General features: G+C 43.3%; 1 protein-coding gene across 4 annotated transcripts; it reads left to right on the forward strand.

The window, feature by feature from the left end:
• Window positions 1–1,095: 1,095 nt before the first annotated feature.
• On the forward strand, window positions 1,096–15,944 carry LOC118856979 (zinc finger protein 260-like). 4 transcript variants are annotated; one of them, XM_036767564.1, is made up of 5 exons: window positions 1,120–2,760; window positions 2,844–2,910; window positions 3,422–3,554; window positions 4,662–4,763; window positions 10,960–15,944. In XM_036767564.1, exons 2-5 carry the CDS (start codon window positions 2,860–2,862, stop codon window positions 12,957–12,959), a joined length of 2,286 nt encoding a protein of 761 aa, XP_036623459.1. In that variant the 5' UTR covers window positions 1,120–2,760; window positions 2,844–2,859; the 3' UTR covers window positions 12,960–15,944. The 4 variants fall into 4 exon arrangements, with proteins under 4 accessions (XP_036623458.1, XP_036623459.1, XP_036623456.1 ...); XM_036767561.1 differs by having other exon boundaries at window positions 1,136–1,249; window positions 10,960–13,986; XM_036767562.1 differs by having other exon boundaries at window positions 1,138–1,232; window positions 10,960–13,986.
• The last annotated feature ends 918 nt before the right edge of the window (window positions 15,945–16,862 follow it).

Below are 16,862 nucleotides of genomic sequence, written 5' to 3' on the forward strand. Positions count from 1 at the left end.
ATGACCTCTGAGGCCCCTTTCAGCTCTACACCTGGGATCCTATGAACTCTGAATAACAGGAAGCAACATGGCACCCAGGAAAGAGTCTTTCATCTGTCCGAGGAACTGGGTTCAAATCCTGATTTGTATCCTGAATCTCTCTGGGCCGGTTTCTTCATCCATAAAAGGGTGGCCTCCAGGGTCCTTCCCATCTTTAAATCTATGATCTTATACACCTTGTGTAGGGTTGTCTACGTATGTCTTACATTCCCTAGAGGGACGCCAGCTCCCCAAGAGTCTATTCTCAGCACCTGGTATAGTGCCTGGCATTCAGTAGGCGTTTAACGAATGCTTGAGAAATTGAATTGTGTTTAGGAGATGTAAGAGGTTGTGTATGAGAGCTTCCCAAAAATCGCTGACCCAACAGCCCAATGACCCATTGAGACCCTGAGGACACTCAGTGGCGGCATCGAGTCTCCAGAAGCCAGAGGAGCGCATTTAGGGTTAGGGTGAGGGAGTGAAGCAATTCAGAAGCCTCCTCTGCGCCACATCTGACGGGCACGCAGTGCTGGTGCTGGGCATGCAAGGGCAGGAGAGCCTGGACATGAATGAGGGGAAACTGAGGCAGGAGGGAAGAAGGGGGGGTGGGAACCTAGGGTGGCTAGCAGGAGTTATAGCGAGAACATGCAGATGGGCTGCCCTCTGCTCCAGAGGAGGGAGTCCTCATGGATGCCCCTCTGGGAGTCCCCAAAGTATGTATAACAACAAACAGTAGCTGGTATTTAAGGTTTGCAAAGCACTTTACAAATATTAATCTCATTCGAGCTTCATAACGATTGTTATCCTCCTTTTACAGAGGGGTAAACAGAGAGAGGCAAAGGTAGCGTGACTTGCTCAAGGTCACAGTGTGCAAGCGTCTGAGGTTGGATTTGAACTCAGGCCCTCCAGACTCCAGGTCCAGTGCTCTCTCCACTGCGCCACCCAGCGGCCCATCCAGGAGAAACTCCGCCTCCTCACAGTGCGCAGGCGCAAATCCTCTCTTTTGGAAAAAAAGGCCTCGGAGCCCCCTGGGAGTTGGAGTCCCTTCGGCAGTGCGCTTGCGCAGAGCTTCTGGCTGCGGGCCTCGGGGTTCCATTTCCCAGAATGCCTTCGAAGGCCTTGGTTCTCCTAGCAGGTCTCGTGCGGATTTGAGAGGAGTCGTCTTTCCGTCGCTCGGAGTCCCACCAGGGTCCGCCTTACACCTTCAGGCCCAGGTGTGGCGGAGCCCCGGGTGAGTGGGGAGGGAGGGAGAGAGAGAGAGAGAGAGAGAGAGAGAGAGAGAGAGAGAGAGAGTGCGCACGCGCCTCCTCCCGCCAGCCGCTCCGTGCCCCCTCCTCCAGCCGCGCGGCCCAGCAGGCGGACGGCCGAGCAGGCAGAAGAGGGGACCGCGCATGCGCCCCCCCCCCCCCGTGATTAGACGGGGAGGGGAGCGCGCACGCTCAGAACCTGATTTTCCCCCCCTCCCCCTCCCAACCTGATTGGTAGGCTGTCGTTCCTTTACTCCAGAAGCTGTTCCGGCTCCCTAGTACCCCAGGGACAATTCTTCAGCGTCGGTTTGGGGCATTTGGCGTTCCGCACCACCCCCCCGACCCAGCTTACTTTGGGCAGCCGGGGGGCGCCATCAGGGTGTGCAGAGCGCTTGGCTCTGAATTCAAATCTTGGGCAGTTCACCTCCTCTGCCTTGGTTTGCTCGTCTATAAAATGGGGATAATAGCAGCCCCCAGGGCTGTTGGGGGGAGGGGCTGACTTCAGTGTATACAGTAGGCACTTAATAAATGTCAACAGTGATGATTGTTACCACGCCCCCCCCCATCCAGGACAGTCCATCCAAGGGGCTTCTCACTGCCCAGCTTCACCTTCGGGGGGTCTCCCCCTTGCTTGTGGGCAGCAGGACCATGCCCAGCAGTGAGGGAGGACGGACCCGCCCCCTGGAGCCCCCTCCCCAGCATCACCTTGTGCCACCTTGGTCTCCGTGGTGACGCGTCCCCTGCTCCTGACCAGGACGTGCACGTAGTAGGTGCACAGAGGGCAGCCCGTGGGTCTGGGGGCAGGACCGGGGTCCCCACCCCCCACGGGAGCCTCTGCGGAGTGAGGTTTGGCTGCTCGATGGGGGCCCCAGTGACGGCCTCCCCCGTCTGTTCCTGCCACGCTTCTTGAGTGAAAGGCGCTCCTGACTTGAGTCCCCGGAGGCGCCACAGTGTGCGCCGCAGCGGGGGCCCGAGTTCAAATGCAGCCTCAGAAGCTTCATCGCTGCGGGGCCTCCATGGGGCCATGATAGCACCCCGTGGCCTCGGTTTGTAGTGAGGATCCAAGGAGGGAATTATTTGTAAGTCACTGAGCCCAGGGTCTGGCACATAGTAGGGCCATAATAAACACTTGTAGTTGCAGCCCCCGGGTGGGACAGGGTTAAGTCCTCTTGCTTTTGACAGCCTGGTCTGCGGCTTCATTGGAAGGAGGCCTCCCCAGCCCCTCCGCGAGGAGGAGCCTCCTGCCTGAGCCCTGTCCCCAGAGTCCCCGGGCAGCTCCCGGCCCTGCTCCCCGCAGGCTTGGGCAGAGAGGCGAGCCTCCAGAAGTGGGGGGCCCCAGGTACCCCACGAGTCTATCAGACGCGTGTTAAGTTCGCCCTGGTGCCAGCCCCAAGGGAGAAGCTTAAATGAAGAAGGAACATCCTGACGTGGACCCACGACTCTGTCCTGAGATACAGCGTTGGGACCTTCTCTGGCCGGGATTGGCAGCTCCGGGGTGGGGAGGGAGAGAAGAAGGAAGTGGGGGGAGTGGGGGAGGCAGGGCCGGCCTGTGTCCCTAATGACTCCTTCCTCCTCCAGCTCAGTCTGAGACTCCATGAGGATGAAGAATGAGGAAGGTCTGACTCCTGGGCCTCTCCAAGCCCAGGTGAGTCCCCACCACAGCATAGTGGAAGCCTTGGAATTCGGTGCATTGTAGGGGTCCGTCAAGGCCGTAGTAACACAGGGCAGAATGCCACTTCGGGTCACCTGGGTCCAACAAAAGCAGGCAGGGGGCCAGTAAACAGTAGGGAAAGGGGAGAATGCCCAGTGTGATGACCCTGATGTGGGCTGCTGCCCCCGAGTCAGGCTACCCAGAATGAGATCAGTCATGCCGAGTGATGCTAGCAAATTAAAAATTAATATTTGCGATTTGATCGCTGACACTAGTGTTGTATGGAGTGGCTTGGAACGTGAGGAGTGAAGTGGACAACTCTGTTGGGGTTCATGGCAGAAGGAATTTGTTGGCATGAACTTCCCAGAATCCCAGACCTGGAGAGTTGGAGGATGGGCTTGCACCGTCGAGGAGAGCTGTCCATGTGCTGCCGAGTCTGGGACCAAGTCAGTCCCCCAGAGAGGAGGGGTCCCTGGCTCAGCAGAAATGTGTCTGATTGTGTCAGATTCAGGAGTCCGTGACATTCAAGGACGTGACCGTGGACTTCACCAGGGAGGAGTGGAGACGCCTGGAGCCCGCCCAGAGGGCCATGTACAGGGACGTGACGTTGGAGACCTACGAGAACCTCACCTCCCTGGGTGAGTACGACTCCCCTGGGGAGTCTCAGTGCCGCTCCCAGGAGCCTCCACATACACAAAGCAGAACCAGACAAGGCAGTTGACCTGGAACCGCTGCTCTCCCTCATATAGAGCCTGCCTTTCCTTTCCCTGGCGAGTAAATCCAGCGTTATGTCCCCCAGAGCTGTCCTGTCTGCCTGCCTGCCTCCCTCTGTTCCCTTCTGGGCACTCGTCCTTTCAATCCCTCCATGGCCTTCTTTTCCTCCTGTTTCTTATTTCGTTGGCAGCCTTATCTCTCACGCTCCTCTCTCCCACCTTCTCATGCCCATTTTTCCTTTTTTTTGGCCTTGGAACAAACAAGTAAAACAATGTCCTGCACTGCCCATGTCTAAAAATTCCGTCATCCTTTACCCTGAGTCCAGAGACGGGTGCTGTGTTTCACCCCTGGTCTTACGGGATCGTTAGTGGTCATTGCATCAGACGTAGTTCTTAATTCTTCCCAAGTGTTTTTGTTTGCAGTCTTGTTATTGTAGACTGAATTGTTCTGGCAAGTCTGCTCACTTAATTCTGTACCCATTCGTAGAAGTCTTCCAGGGTTCTTGTGAACCTGCCCCTCTTTTGGGGCATTTGTCACAGTAGTCTTATGGTTGGTTTTTCGACTCATCTCCCCCCAGTCTAGTCCATCGTCCTCTCGGCCATCAAAAGGATCTTCCTCAAGTCCGGGTCTCACCTGGTTCCCTCCAGGGCCAAGTAAACTTAAAGTGACTCCCTGTGGCCTCACGGCTCAAATACAGCCTCTTCTGTTTGGTTTGTAAAGCCCTCCATAATGGGACTCTTTCCTCACTTTCTGGTCTCCTTCCGCCTTGCACTCTCTTTCCCCACCATGGCACTGGCCTTCAGATGATGACATGCTTTTGGATGGACACGCTGTCTGCTTATCCTGTGCAGATCTGGGATGGATAGCGTTGAGGGACACCAGGTTGGGCCCAGATCTCCTGGAATCCTGGAAGATGATTTGGAGATCATTGTACCCCTCTCTGTGCTTCCTTAGCTGCCTGGTTTTCCACAAATAAAATTGAATTCTTACCTTGCTTTCTATCCCTGCCCTGTTATCCTTTCTCTCCATAGGTATAAGTGTTCCCATTTCCAAAAGGGACTTGATCTTCCTGTTGGAGGAAGGAGGAGTCCTATCTGGGCCCAAGGGAAGAATCCACAGGGACACCTGTCCAGGTGAGTGACGGAGAATTGGGCCCGTGGGGCTCTCCTAGACCCCAGATGTGAAGAGGCTGTATCACAGAATGTTGCTTGCTTTTCCAAAAGATTGCCCCATTTCCTGGTCCTGGCAGCTGTATAATCTCACGCTTTTTATGGAGAGCTCTGCTCACATAGAACTTTATAGGTCTTTTGAATTCGTTTTGTTTTGGCTCTTAGAAATGTTTCTTTATTTGAATTTTTACATTTATTGGAGAGTTTCAAGTTTTTCTTGTGGCTTTTGATTATTTGCATTCCTTTTTGTAAAAAAAAAATTATCTTTAAAAATCAGTTTTTAAAATTGTTGTCACCTTCATTTTCACATATATCCCTTCTCCTTCCCTTAACCCTGCTGCCTGGAATCAAAGAATTAAAAAAAAAAAAAGAATCCTTTCCAGAAAATTAACCAATACTTCAAGCAAGTCTAAAGTACAAGTTGTGAAGTCATGTTTGACTTGTGCCTTCCACCTGTGAAAAACAGTCTTTCCATACTTCTCCAAGCTTATCATGCTCATCCTATCTTATGATGCAAAAGTGGTTCATTAGATTCAATGACTATTGATTTGTTAGCTGTTCCCTAGTTAATGGGCATCTTCTTTGTTTCCAGTTTTTTGCTAGTGCAGAAAATTCTGATTCCTTCTTTATTCTCCTTGGGGTATATGTGTAATGGTGTAAAGTCTGGGTCAAAGGGTATAGGCATTATAGTCATTTTCTGGATATAATTCCAGATAGTTGTCCAAGAAGGTTAGAATGTTTCATAGCTCTACCCACAGTATACTAGTGTACCTGTTTTGTCATTAGCAACAGAGAATGTTGCTAATGTGACCCTTTAAACCAGAAATTCCCCTACTAGACATATATCCCAAGGAAGTAAAAGATGGAAAGAAAAATCCCACATATATATTTTTTTCATTATTTCTCTTTAAATGGTCAACTTTTGTTACTTTAAATGAATTTGGTTATTATTTTATCTAGCTCAGGTGGGGAACTATGAAGTTTGCATTCAGTCATAGGGCTGCACTTGAGGACCTAAAGCTCAAAGGTTCCCCATACCTGAACTAGGTCGATAAAAAATATTCTTGGTAGTTTAATTCGTATGGCATTAAATCTGTAAATTAATTTACGTAGTTTGGTCATTTTTATTATGTTGGCATAGCCCAACCATGAACAGTAAATACTGCTCCAATTATTCGAGATTTTTAAAATTTTGTTACAAAGAATGTCCTTCTTTATTTTGTTAGTGTTTGATAATTGCATTTATTTAAGTCTTGAGTGTGCCTTAATAGACTGACTCAGTCTTTTGTTTGGTATTTCCATTTCAACTATTTTATCCTGAGTTTTCCTGTTGTTATATAGAAATACAGTTGGTTTTAGGAGTTTCATTTGTAGTTACTACTTTTACTAATTGTCTCAATTAGCTTCTTTGCTGATTCTGAGTTTTTTTAAAGTAAGTCTTATTGTCACCAAATAGGTATGTTTTTGTCTCTTCTTTACTTATGTTTATGACTTTTAATTTCTTTTCCTGGTCTCAATGATGTTGTTACTATTTGTGGAACTATGTCAGATAATAGTGGGGAAAGAGGAAATCTCTGATATCCTTCTAATGAGTTACTAATGAATATTTATGCCAATATTTTAAATATAAAAATTAACCTGTACAAGAATTACTCAGTATTACCAAGTTGGACTTTTACCAGGGATATAAGAGTAGTTCAACATTAGGAAAACAATATGATTAATCATATTCAAAACAGGATTCTGTCAGTCCATACAGAAAACTCCTTTGACAAACTATAATAATCACATATTCTAAAAATCCTATAAAGTTTGGGCTTAGGTGAGCCATTTTTAATAAGATAAAAATAATATACATAAAACCAAAAGCTAGCAATGGAAAACCCTAGTAGCAGTATTCTGTTATTTGTGAATTGCATTTTCATATAATCCAATGAGTTATCTGTTAGAAAATAAAGATTTCTCATATCATGGTGTTTCAACAATCTGGCTAGCAGCTGCTGTGGGGGTGTAAAACCAACAACAACCAGCTCATAGAATGCTGCAAGCCCAAGTTCTTTTGATCTGCTTTATTAAGGAAAGCAACGTTAAGGGGATAACAATCTCAATTTAATCCAGCATACAAATATCATTCACTTAGTTCAGAGGAAAAAGCCAGCACCCTGAACTTCAGAGCAAATACAGTCAAATTACAAACAGACCCAATACAATTCATAGTTACCAAGAAAACCAGCAACATCTGAGTTCAGCCAGAAGGCCCCTAGAGTGGCTGCCCAGAGTCCTGCACCTCCAGGAGTGAGAGCCTTAAGCAAATAGCTCTATTTTCCCTTTTTGTACAGTTTCAGACGTCATCAAACGTCATCTGAGCGACCAGAACTTAGGCTCTTATGATTGGCTCTGCTGTTAGCACCTCCCTTCATTGGCCCCACCTGGAGCCCCACCTTAGTTACCAATTCACACCCACATAGGCCTAACACCTAATGGATAGGCCTTTGGGTCTGGGGCTTAGCACCTAGTAAGACTCAATCAAAGACACTGAATTAATCAAAGGAAACAAAAGGCCAAACTCTTCAAGGATCCCCAATACACGTGGTCAATTCATTATAACAGATATATTTTTCTTTAACACTAGTATTTTCCCCTGAAAACCCTTTTTTAGTTTTATTTTCTTTAAATTTTAATATGATTTTCATTTGCAAAGTTATTAAATATGTTAAGAGAAAATTTTAAAAGAAAATAATATACATATAAGATTATAAAAAACTTATGAGATTATAAATTATTATACCTGCTTCTTTAAGCTTCCATTATTTACTAAATATTCTGCCTTTCCATACTTTAATATACGGGGTGTCCCCTAAAGTCTGGACACATAGGCAAAAATGCGTATTTTGACATATTTGGAATATTAACAGACCTTAGCCCCCTTAACTTCTTTTTCTGGGGTATGCTAAAGGAGAAGGTGTACTCGATGAAAATCACAGATGCAACACACTTGATTGAATGCATAAAGAATGAATGTGCTAAAATTGACGGCAATGTGGGAGTTATTGCATGGAGTTTGTGTGAGCCTTGCAAAGCGCAGCAACCTTTGCATCACAAATGATGGAAATCATATTGAAGATGTTATTTGTTAATATTCCAATTAAATAAAATGTTGAAAATGTCATTCATTTCATTTCTTGAAAATATGCATTTTTGCCTATGTGTCCAGACTTTAGGAACACCCTGTATAAGTAATGCTTTCCTTGGATATGTAGCTCCTAGGCAATCCACTAATATCCTTGGGCTCCTAGAATGCTATCCCAATTAATAGATACATTTTGGGGATCATAATCTCTCCAAACAACAGTTCAGAAGACTCCACAGTGCATCTTTTTAAGTGAGCCTGAGGAAGCTGTTAACAAAAAGCAAAGGCAGCCATAAAATATCATAGTATAAAGATAACAGCACTTTCTCCCATAAAACCAGAGCACACATACACAGAGCTTCAATGGGGAGAGTAGCTTAAATAGGAACCATGTATGTGGCATTTCCACATGGGGAAGAACAGCCTATGAACAGGCTCCTATGTGGGCTATACACATGACCAAGCCATATGTTTGGGCAGAGAATGTGTGCTTCTGATGCTGCTGGGCCATGAGCATCTTCCAGCTTTCTTTCCTGCTCCTCTCCGTTACACCTGCCTCCTGCCAGCCATTTCATTTCCATTGCTCCCTACAAGATGATGGGTTGGCCATTCCGTGCTGGCTCTTGCTTCTCTGCCAGTCTCTCTCCTTTGCTAGTTAATTAGCTGTCTTCATCAAAGCCCAAACACTCTTGCCATTCCATTGGTGTTCAGTGAGCCTCCCCCCTTTAGGAGATGGCCAGTGAAGGCAGCCAGCTTCTTCAGCAAACTTCATCATGTCCTGGGGGTGCTGTGGTTAGAAAGTCCATCCCTGGCATGGGAGGACAACAGGAAAAGAAATTAAAAGGCATAAACATAAGTAAAGAAGAGACAAAAACATACCTATTTAGTGACGATAAGACTTACTTTAAAAAAACTCAGAATCAGCAAAGAAGCTAATTGAGACAATTAGTAAAAGTAGTAACTACAAATGAAACTTATAAAACCAACAGCATTTTTATATAACAACAGGAAAACTCAGGATAAAATAGTTGAAAAGGAAATACCAAACAAAAGAAATTTAAAAGACTGAGTCAGTCTATTAAGGCACACTCAAGACTTAAATAAATGCAATTATCAAACACTAACAAAATAAAGAAGGACATTCTTTGTAACAAAATTTTAAAAATCTCAAATAATTTTAAATGATTTTAAGATGTTTATTATGGTTTTATTTTTTCTTTTGTACTTTTTTTCATTTTTAGATAATCAAATCTTTTTGCATAATTATGGTTCTTGAGTACTTTAAAAAAATACCTAGTCTTCATAACTGAGAAAGCTATGTTACTTTAGATGTGTCAAAGAATAACAGAGTTGGAGGGAGCTCAGCACCATATATTTTAATGGATAGCTGATGATAAAAGACCTCTTTAACACAAGTGGTAAGGGGCCATCCTGCTTATACTTGAAGATCTCCAGTAAGAGTTATTATTTTCCAATGCAGCCCATCCCACTTTTGGAAAGCTCTCATTGTTTGGAAGTTTTTCCTTAAATCAGGCCTAAATTTTCCTCTTTGCAACTTCTACCATTGCTCCCTGTTTTAACAACCCAGCTAGCAGCTTCTGTGGGGGCGTAAGATGCACCCAGGACGTTGCCTGGACGCTGGAAAAGCACAGGTTCTTTTTATCTGCTTAAACAAGGAAAGCATGGTGAAGGGGTTGACCAGCTTACTTTAATCCAGCATTCAGTTAGCATACAGACAACATTCCTTTAGTTCGGGGGAAAAGGCCAGCATTCAGTTAGCATTCAGTTAGTTCAGGGGAGCATACAGACAAGCCATCAAGAGATATACCAAATACAGATTCATGTACTTCAGGGGAAAAAAAAAACCAGCACCCTGAGGTTCAAAACATTCATTTAGTTCGGGGGAAAACAAACCAGCACCCCGAACCTCAAAACCAAAATACAAACAAGTTACAAGTATCAACAGACAGACCCAATACAATTCATAGTTACCAACATCTGGGCTCGGCCCGAGAGCAAGGGCTGGCCCAGAGTCACACTCCCCGCTTGCTCCCACACCAACCGGAAAAGGAAAGAGAGAGCTTCAAGCTGTCCTCTCCCCTCTTATAGAGTTTTTGACATCATCAAGCACCGCCTGAATGACCAGGGCCGATTGGTTCTTGACTTGGCCCCTCCCCCTAGCGTAGACCAGGTTCTGGAGCTAACACCTCCCCTCAGCCAGCCCCATGACTCATCACACAGGAAGTTGTCTGCTTCCTGGAATGCTCTTTGGGCTTCCTGCCCCGGAAGAGCAAGCCACAGTGTCCAGAGGCTCAATGAAGTAAGCTGAGTCATTCAAAGAAAACAAAGGCCATTCTGGTTACACTCCCAAATGTGGCATTTGGAACTAAGCAGGCCAAGTATAATATCTCTTCCATATGGGGGCCTGTCAAATAATTGAAGCTAGATATTACGTTCTCCATAAGTCTTTTAAGAGAAGTAGTATTACATGACAGAGAGCTGGCTTCAAAATGTGAAGGACCTGAGTTCACATCCTGCCCCAATACATGCTATGTGACTCAGAGCAAGTTATTCAACATCTTAGTGTCTCAGGCAATTGTTTGACTATAAGTTGCAGGAAAAAAGGTGCTAGGAAGTTGCTCACTGGGAGCTCCCTATACCAGTGTAATCACAGGTTCAGTAAAAAATAAAAAAGACAGTTTACTCCAGGCTAAACCTCCCCAGTTCCTTCTGCTGATCCTTCTGTGAGACAGCTCCAGGACCCGTGATTGTGCTGGCCATGGTCCTATGGATGCTCTGCTGCTCATCAGTGCCCTTCATGTAATGGGGCACCCGAGAACTAAACAGAGTGTGCAATATAATCTCATCTATACTAGATTCACTTCCTGAAGATACTGTTCTCCCTGGTCCAAGTTGAGCATCATTCTCTTTTACAAAAGAGACAGAAACTAGAACTTCCTCTAATGAGGATTCCTTTCCCTCAGCACAGCAAACAGTGGTGAGTGATAATTTTTTGTTTGTTTCTTTCAGATTCTTTTATTGAAGAGGCCAGGTTTGAAAGAAAGAACTCAAGTCTGATACAAGGCATTCACATGGGAGCATCATATAAAAAAGGACTGCCAAAGGATAGTCCTCAGAATTCCAAGAAGAGAGAAACAAGGAGATTTGAAGTTATTGTAGAGAAACAGAAAGATAACCAGCAGAGACAATCCAGACTAGTAACAACTACCCATGGCAAAACTCCTAATAAAGTGTGTGCCCTTCATTGTAATACATTGAGGAGAAGTTTACCTTTGGGGTCAGGCTTTGTTGCACTAAGGAAAGGCACTACGGGGAAAAGTCTCCATAAATATAAGAAACTTGGAAAAAGCTTCAAGGATTTTTCCAACCTATTTACATGCAATACATCCTTCTTAGAGAAGAACCTCCCTAAGTATACAAAGTACAAGAAGCCCTTTAGTTACCACTCAGATCTAATTAAGTTTCATAAAATACGTGCTGGGGAAAGACTACATGAACACAGTGAGGATGGAACAACCTTTGGCAAAAGATCAAATCTTACTGAACATAAGACAATTCATATTGGAAAGAAATATTACAATTGCAATAAATACGGGAAAACTATTGGAACCTTGACTAAATATAAGAGAATTCATACCAGAGGAAAATACTTTGAATGTAGTGAATGTGGCAAAGACTTTAGTCTGGCGTCAAACCTTATTATACGTCAGAGAACTCATATTGCAGAGAAACCCTTTAAATGTAATGACTGTGGGAAATCCTTCAGTATAAGGGGAAGACTTAATAGACATAAGAGAATTCATAGTGGAGAGAAACCTTTTCAATGTACTGAGTGTGGGAAAGCCTTCAGCCAGAGGGGACACCTTACTAATCATCAAGGAATTCATAGTGGAGAGAAACGCTTTAAATGCAATCAATGTGGGAAGAGCTTTAGCCAGAAGGGGCATCTCATTAATCATCAAGGAGTTCACACCGGAGAGAAGCCCTTTAGATGTAATGAATGTGGGAAAGACTTCAGCCAAAGGGGAAACCTTATTGCTCATCAGAGAACTCATACTGGAGAGAAACCCTTTGTGTGTAAGGAATGTGGGAAAGCTTTCAGTGAGAGGGGAAACCTTATTACTCATCAGAGAACTCATACTGGAGAGAAACCCTTTGAGTGTCATGAATGTAGGAAAGCCTTCAAAGACAGGGGAAGCCTTAATAGACATCAGAGAACTCATACTGGAGAGAAACCCTTTGAGTGCCATGAATGTGGGAAAGCCTTCAAGCACAGGGGATCCCTTATTGATCATCAGAGGAATCATACTGGAGAGAAACCCTTTAAATGCTATGAATGTGGAAAAGCCTTTAGCCGGAAAGGAATCCTCATTCATCATCAGAGAACTCATACTGAAAAGAAGCCTTTCAAAGGCACTGAATATTCAATGACCTTCAAGAATAAGGGAAACCTTAATAGACATCAGATAATCAATGCTGAAGAGAAACCCTTCGAATGTGATGAATGTGGGAAAGCCTTTAGCCAGAGGGGACTACTCATTCACCATGAGAGAACTCATACTGGAGAGAAACCCTTTGAATGCAATGAATGTGAGAAAGCCTTCAGTAGCAGGGGAAGCCTTAACAGACATCTGAGAATTCATACTGGAGAGAAACCCTATGAATGTAATGAGTGTGGGAAAGGCTTCAGCCAGAAAGGACACCTCATTTATCATCAAGGGATTCATACTGGAGATAAACCCTTTAAATGTAGTGAATGTGGAAAAGGCTTCAGTTGGAGGGCAAGCCTGATTACCCATCAGAGAACTCACACTGGAGAAAAACCCTTTGCATGTAATGAATGTGGGAAAGGCTTTGGGGAGAGGGGAAACCTTACTACCCATCAGAGAACTCATACTGGAGAGAAACCCTTTGAATGTAATGAATGTAGGAAAGCCTTCACTCAGAGGGCAGGCCTCATTACCCATCAGAAAACTCATATTGGAGAGAAACCCTTTAAATATAATTAAAGTGGCCAAACCTTTGATGAGAGTAAAATACCCAAAAGCTATCAGATAACTTGTACTAGAGAGAAGCACTTTGAATATAATTAACATGGGAAACTTTATTGGGATAGGCCTTGGCATTCCAAGGACTATCAGAAGACATCAGCGAATACATGCTGAAGTAAAACTGATTCTTATGTAATGAATATACTTTTTTCCTGGAAATACTCAGAAGACATTAAGGAGTTCGTACGGGAGATGAGCCCTTGGGATCTTATAAATATGGGAAAGCTTTCTCCTAGAGGGGACATCTTATAATACCTTATTGAGCATCAGAAATACTTTCCATGTAATGAATGTGAAAAAAGCTTCAACAGGATGTCAAAAATTATTACTCTCCAGAGAACTCATCCTGGAGAGGAACCCTTTTTGTGTTATATACGTAGCAAGGCATTCATCCAAGGGGCAAAACTTATTACTCATCAGAGAATGCATACTGGGAAGAATATCTTTTAATATGATGATTGAGAAAGTCTTAAGACAGAGGGAACACCTTATTAGACATCAGAAAATTCATAATGTAGTAAACTTTTAAATATAATGAATATGAGAAAGGTTTCAGCTGGAGGAGATACCATTTTTTTTAACAATTTTTTATTGCTAGCTTTGGTTTTTCTGTGTTTCCCAATGTGTCAGCTTCTCCTGACCCCCTTCCAGAAAGCCATCAAAAGAAAACATACGGAAAAAAAAAACATACAAAAGAAAAAGTGATCCATTAAAATGGAACAACACCCCGAATAGTCTGACATTAGATGCAGTGTTGCATACTCATTGTCATCCACCTTTGTAAAGAATCAGTTTCCTTTTCATATTTCTTCTTCAAGGCCAAGCATGGTTATAATTTCATAACATTTAGTTTAGACTTTTATTGTTGTTGGTTTCATTTACTTTCTTCTGGTCACCTCACATGTTGTTTTCTTGGGTTTTACTTTACTTTGCATCAGTTCATATAAATCTTCCCATGCTTCTCTGTATTCCTTATAGTCATCATTTCTTACAGCACCTTAATATTCCGTTACATTCATGCACCATAACCTGTTTAGCCATTCCCACATCAGTGGTTATCTGCTTTGTTTCCAGTTATTTGCTACCTTGAGAAGACACACCTTCCATTAGCAACATATACTAGAGAGAAATTGTTTTCTTTTAACGAACATGGGAAAGGCTTCAGCCGGAGAGGACTCCTTATTACTGAACAGAGAACTCTTATTGGTGTAAAATCACATTTAGTGAGAGACCATTCAGTGAAAGTAGATTACTCAGAATCCATCAGATAATTCATACTAGGTAAGTGGAAGGAAATAAGCATTATTACTAAGCACCTACTGCATGCCAGCCTACACTTGCTATGCTAAACACTTTTACAAACATCTCATTTGATTTAAATAGAAATCCTTTAAATAATGAATAAGAACTCCTTCAGCCAGAAGGCAAACCTTCATCTATTCATCAAACTATTCATCAGACAACTATTCTTGGAGACAAACATTTTCAATGTAGTGCATGTGAGAAAGCCTTTGCTGAGAGTGGATGCTTGAGGGGTGCTAAAATAGTATCACAGAATTCATACTGGAGCAAGATTCTTTGAAGGCAGTTCATGTATACAAGCCTTCAGTGAGCACATGCTATATTGTACATCAGGGAATATTTGTATCAACTTTTTTTGAATGCAGTGCCATCATCTAGGATGGGTGTTGCCAAACGGATGCCTGCTGAATGGGGAATGGTTAAACAAATTGGGACATGTGAATATAATAGAATGTTTCTGTGCCATAAGAAATGATGAATCTGAAGAATTCAAAGATATGTAGAAAGCCTAATGTGAACTGATACAAAGTAAGTAGGACCAGGAACCCAACATATACAAGGACTACCAGGTAAATGGAAAGAACAGAAAAACCTCACTGAATGCTATTGTTAACAATTTTTACTGAGCCAATCTCTAACCTGAGAAATCTCGGAGCTGCACAAAGCAGGCCTAGAGCAGGAATGCCAGTAATCAAGTGGTTTAATTAATCAACTTCCGAGTGAGGAATGTTCTAATAGCTGAAGTAAAAGTGCAGGTTATAGACTTAAGTCACAGGTGGAGAAGGATGAGGGAGGGTGGATTACAAAGTATCAATTAGTGGTTTACCAGGAAAAACCCACAAATCCCATAATACAATTCTGGAGTCAAGTCTTTGGGGGTCATGACCACTACCCCTAGGGTACAGAGCCAGAGTTCTATGGTGGGAACAGGTTCTTCAATCTTTGATTCCCTTAAGATACACTGGCACAAGTATGCCAGTGATTGTGAGCATTGTGAAAATTTATTTCAAGTTGCACTGCAAGCTTCTGACTCCTGAGCCAGAGAGGCAGCTCTTGAGTAAATGAAATTGTCAGTATATTAATTACATGTGCCATATCAATTAATATAAAATCATAATTCCACACTATGGAATTATAGTAACACAGCATAACTATGGGGAATGAGAAAAGATATTGCCTTCCCTTATTTGAGGAAGAATGTATTATGGATGTTTAACATTGCAATTACTAACAGATTTGTTTGTTGTGTTGGATAATCTTGCTGAAATACTCTTGTTTTTAGTGATGGAGTGGAGACCTAGCCAATATGAATTTGTTTCCCTGACTATATGTATTTGTTGCAAGGAAGGACTTTTATTTTCAGGGGTGGGGGGTGAATGAATGGGTAGAGATAGTGACACAAAAATGGAAGAAAGAAGCATCAATTAAATGTTTTTAAATCCTCTAAAGGAGACAACAGGAAGTTCAGAAAGGGACTGAATCAGGGCAATGTTAGTATGATTGCATTGAATTTAATATATACTTTCTTTAAAAATAGCTTAATATATAGTAGAGATTCAGTGTCATGTACAGTCCTGTTTTTTGTATGTAAAATGTTCATGCTGCTAGTTGTGAAGTTAATAGTAAAACAAGAAAATTTAACTTTTTCTTTTCTTTTACCAAGGGACAAATCCCTAGGGAGGGACCCTGGGGAGGGAAGGGGGAGAGAAGGATTTGGAAAAGAAAATGATGTAAAAATAAAATACATCAATGGTAACTTTTAAAAGCCTATTTTAAAAGAACAGGTCAAACTTAACCTCTTTCCTTGTTTGACAGGGTTACTAAAGTGACAGATCACATAATACTGTAGCTTTGGGTTTTTGTTGTTGAGTGCTTCAGTCATGTCTGCTACTTAGTGAGCCCATGGACCATACCATCCATGGGCTTTTCTTGGCAAAGATATTGGAGTGGTTTGCCATTTCCTTTTCCAGTGGACCCTTTTGTCAAGCAATCAGAGGTTTTGCTCTAGATCACACAGCTAGGAAGTGTCTGAGGTGGGATTTGAACTCAGGTCTTCCTGCCTCCAGGCCATATCCTGAGGAAGCTTTCTTAGGCACTGATCTAGGCAGATTCCTCTTACAGAGAAACCTGGCTCTCTTTGTGAGCACATGCATTAGACATTCCCCCAGTCTCCAAAGCTAACTCTTTAGAACAGGTCTGCAAGAACATTCAGCCCTGCCCCTCTTTCAGCCTGCAAAAGGATTTCAGGCAGCCCATGAAAAATGTAAAGGATGTAAGATGGGCCTACATGACATACTTTTTAAAAAATTAATGATATAAAAATAATTTGCTAGACTTGTGCTTGTCTTCAGATACTTGGAACACCTGAAAGATTTCACCTTCTTGCTCTGATTCACCTTCACTGCAATATTCTATCAAGCCAACATTCCAATTAATGAATCAAGGTGGAACGTGACCCAGCACAGGTGCTTGGAGCAAAGCCAAGTCATGGGGGCAAGACTACCAGGTCAAAGTGTATACAGCCGCAGCAACAGTTTAGACCAGCTTCTCGTGGGGGTG

Source organism: Trichosurus vulpecula, chromosome 7, assembly GCF_011100635.1.
Source record: "Trichosurus vulpecula isolate mTriVul1 chromosome 7, mTriVul1.pri, whole genome shotgun sequence".
In the NCBI taxonomy this organism is placed as follows: Eukaryota; Metazoa; Chordata; class Mammalia; order Diprotodontia; family Phalangeridae; genus Trichosurus; species Trichosurus vulpecula.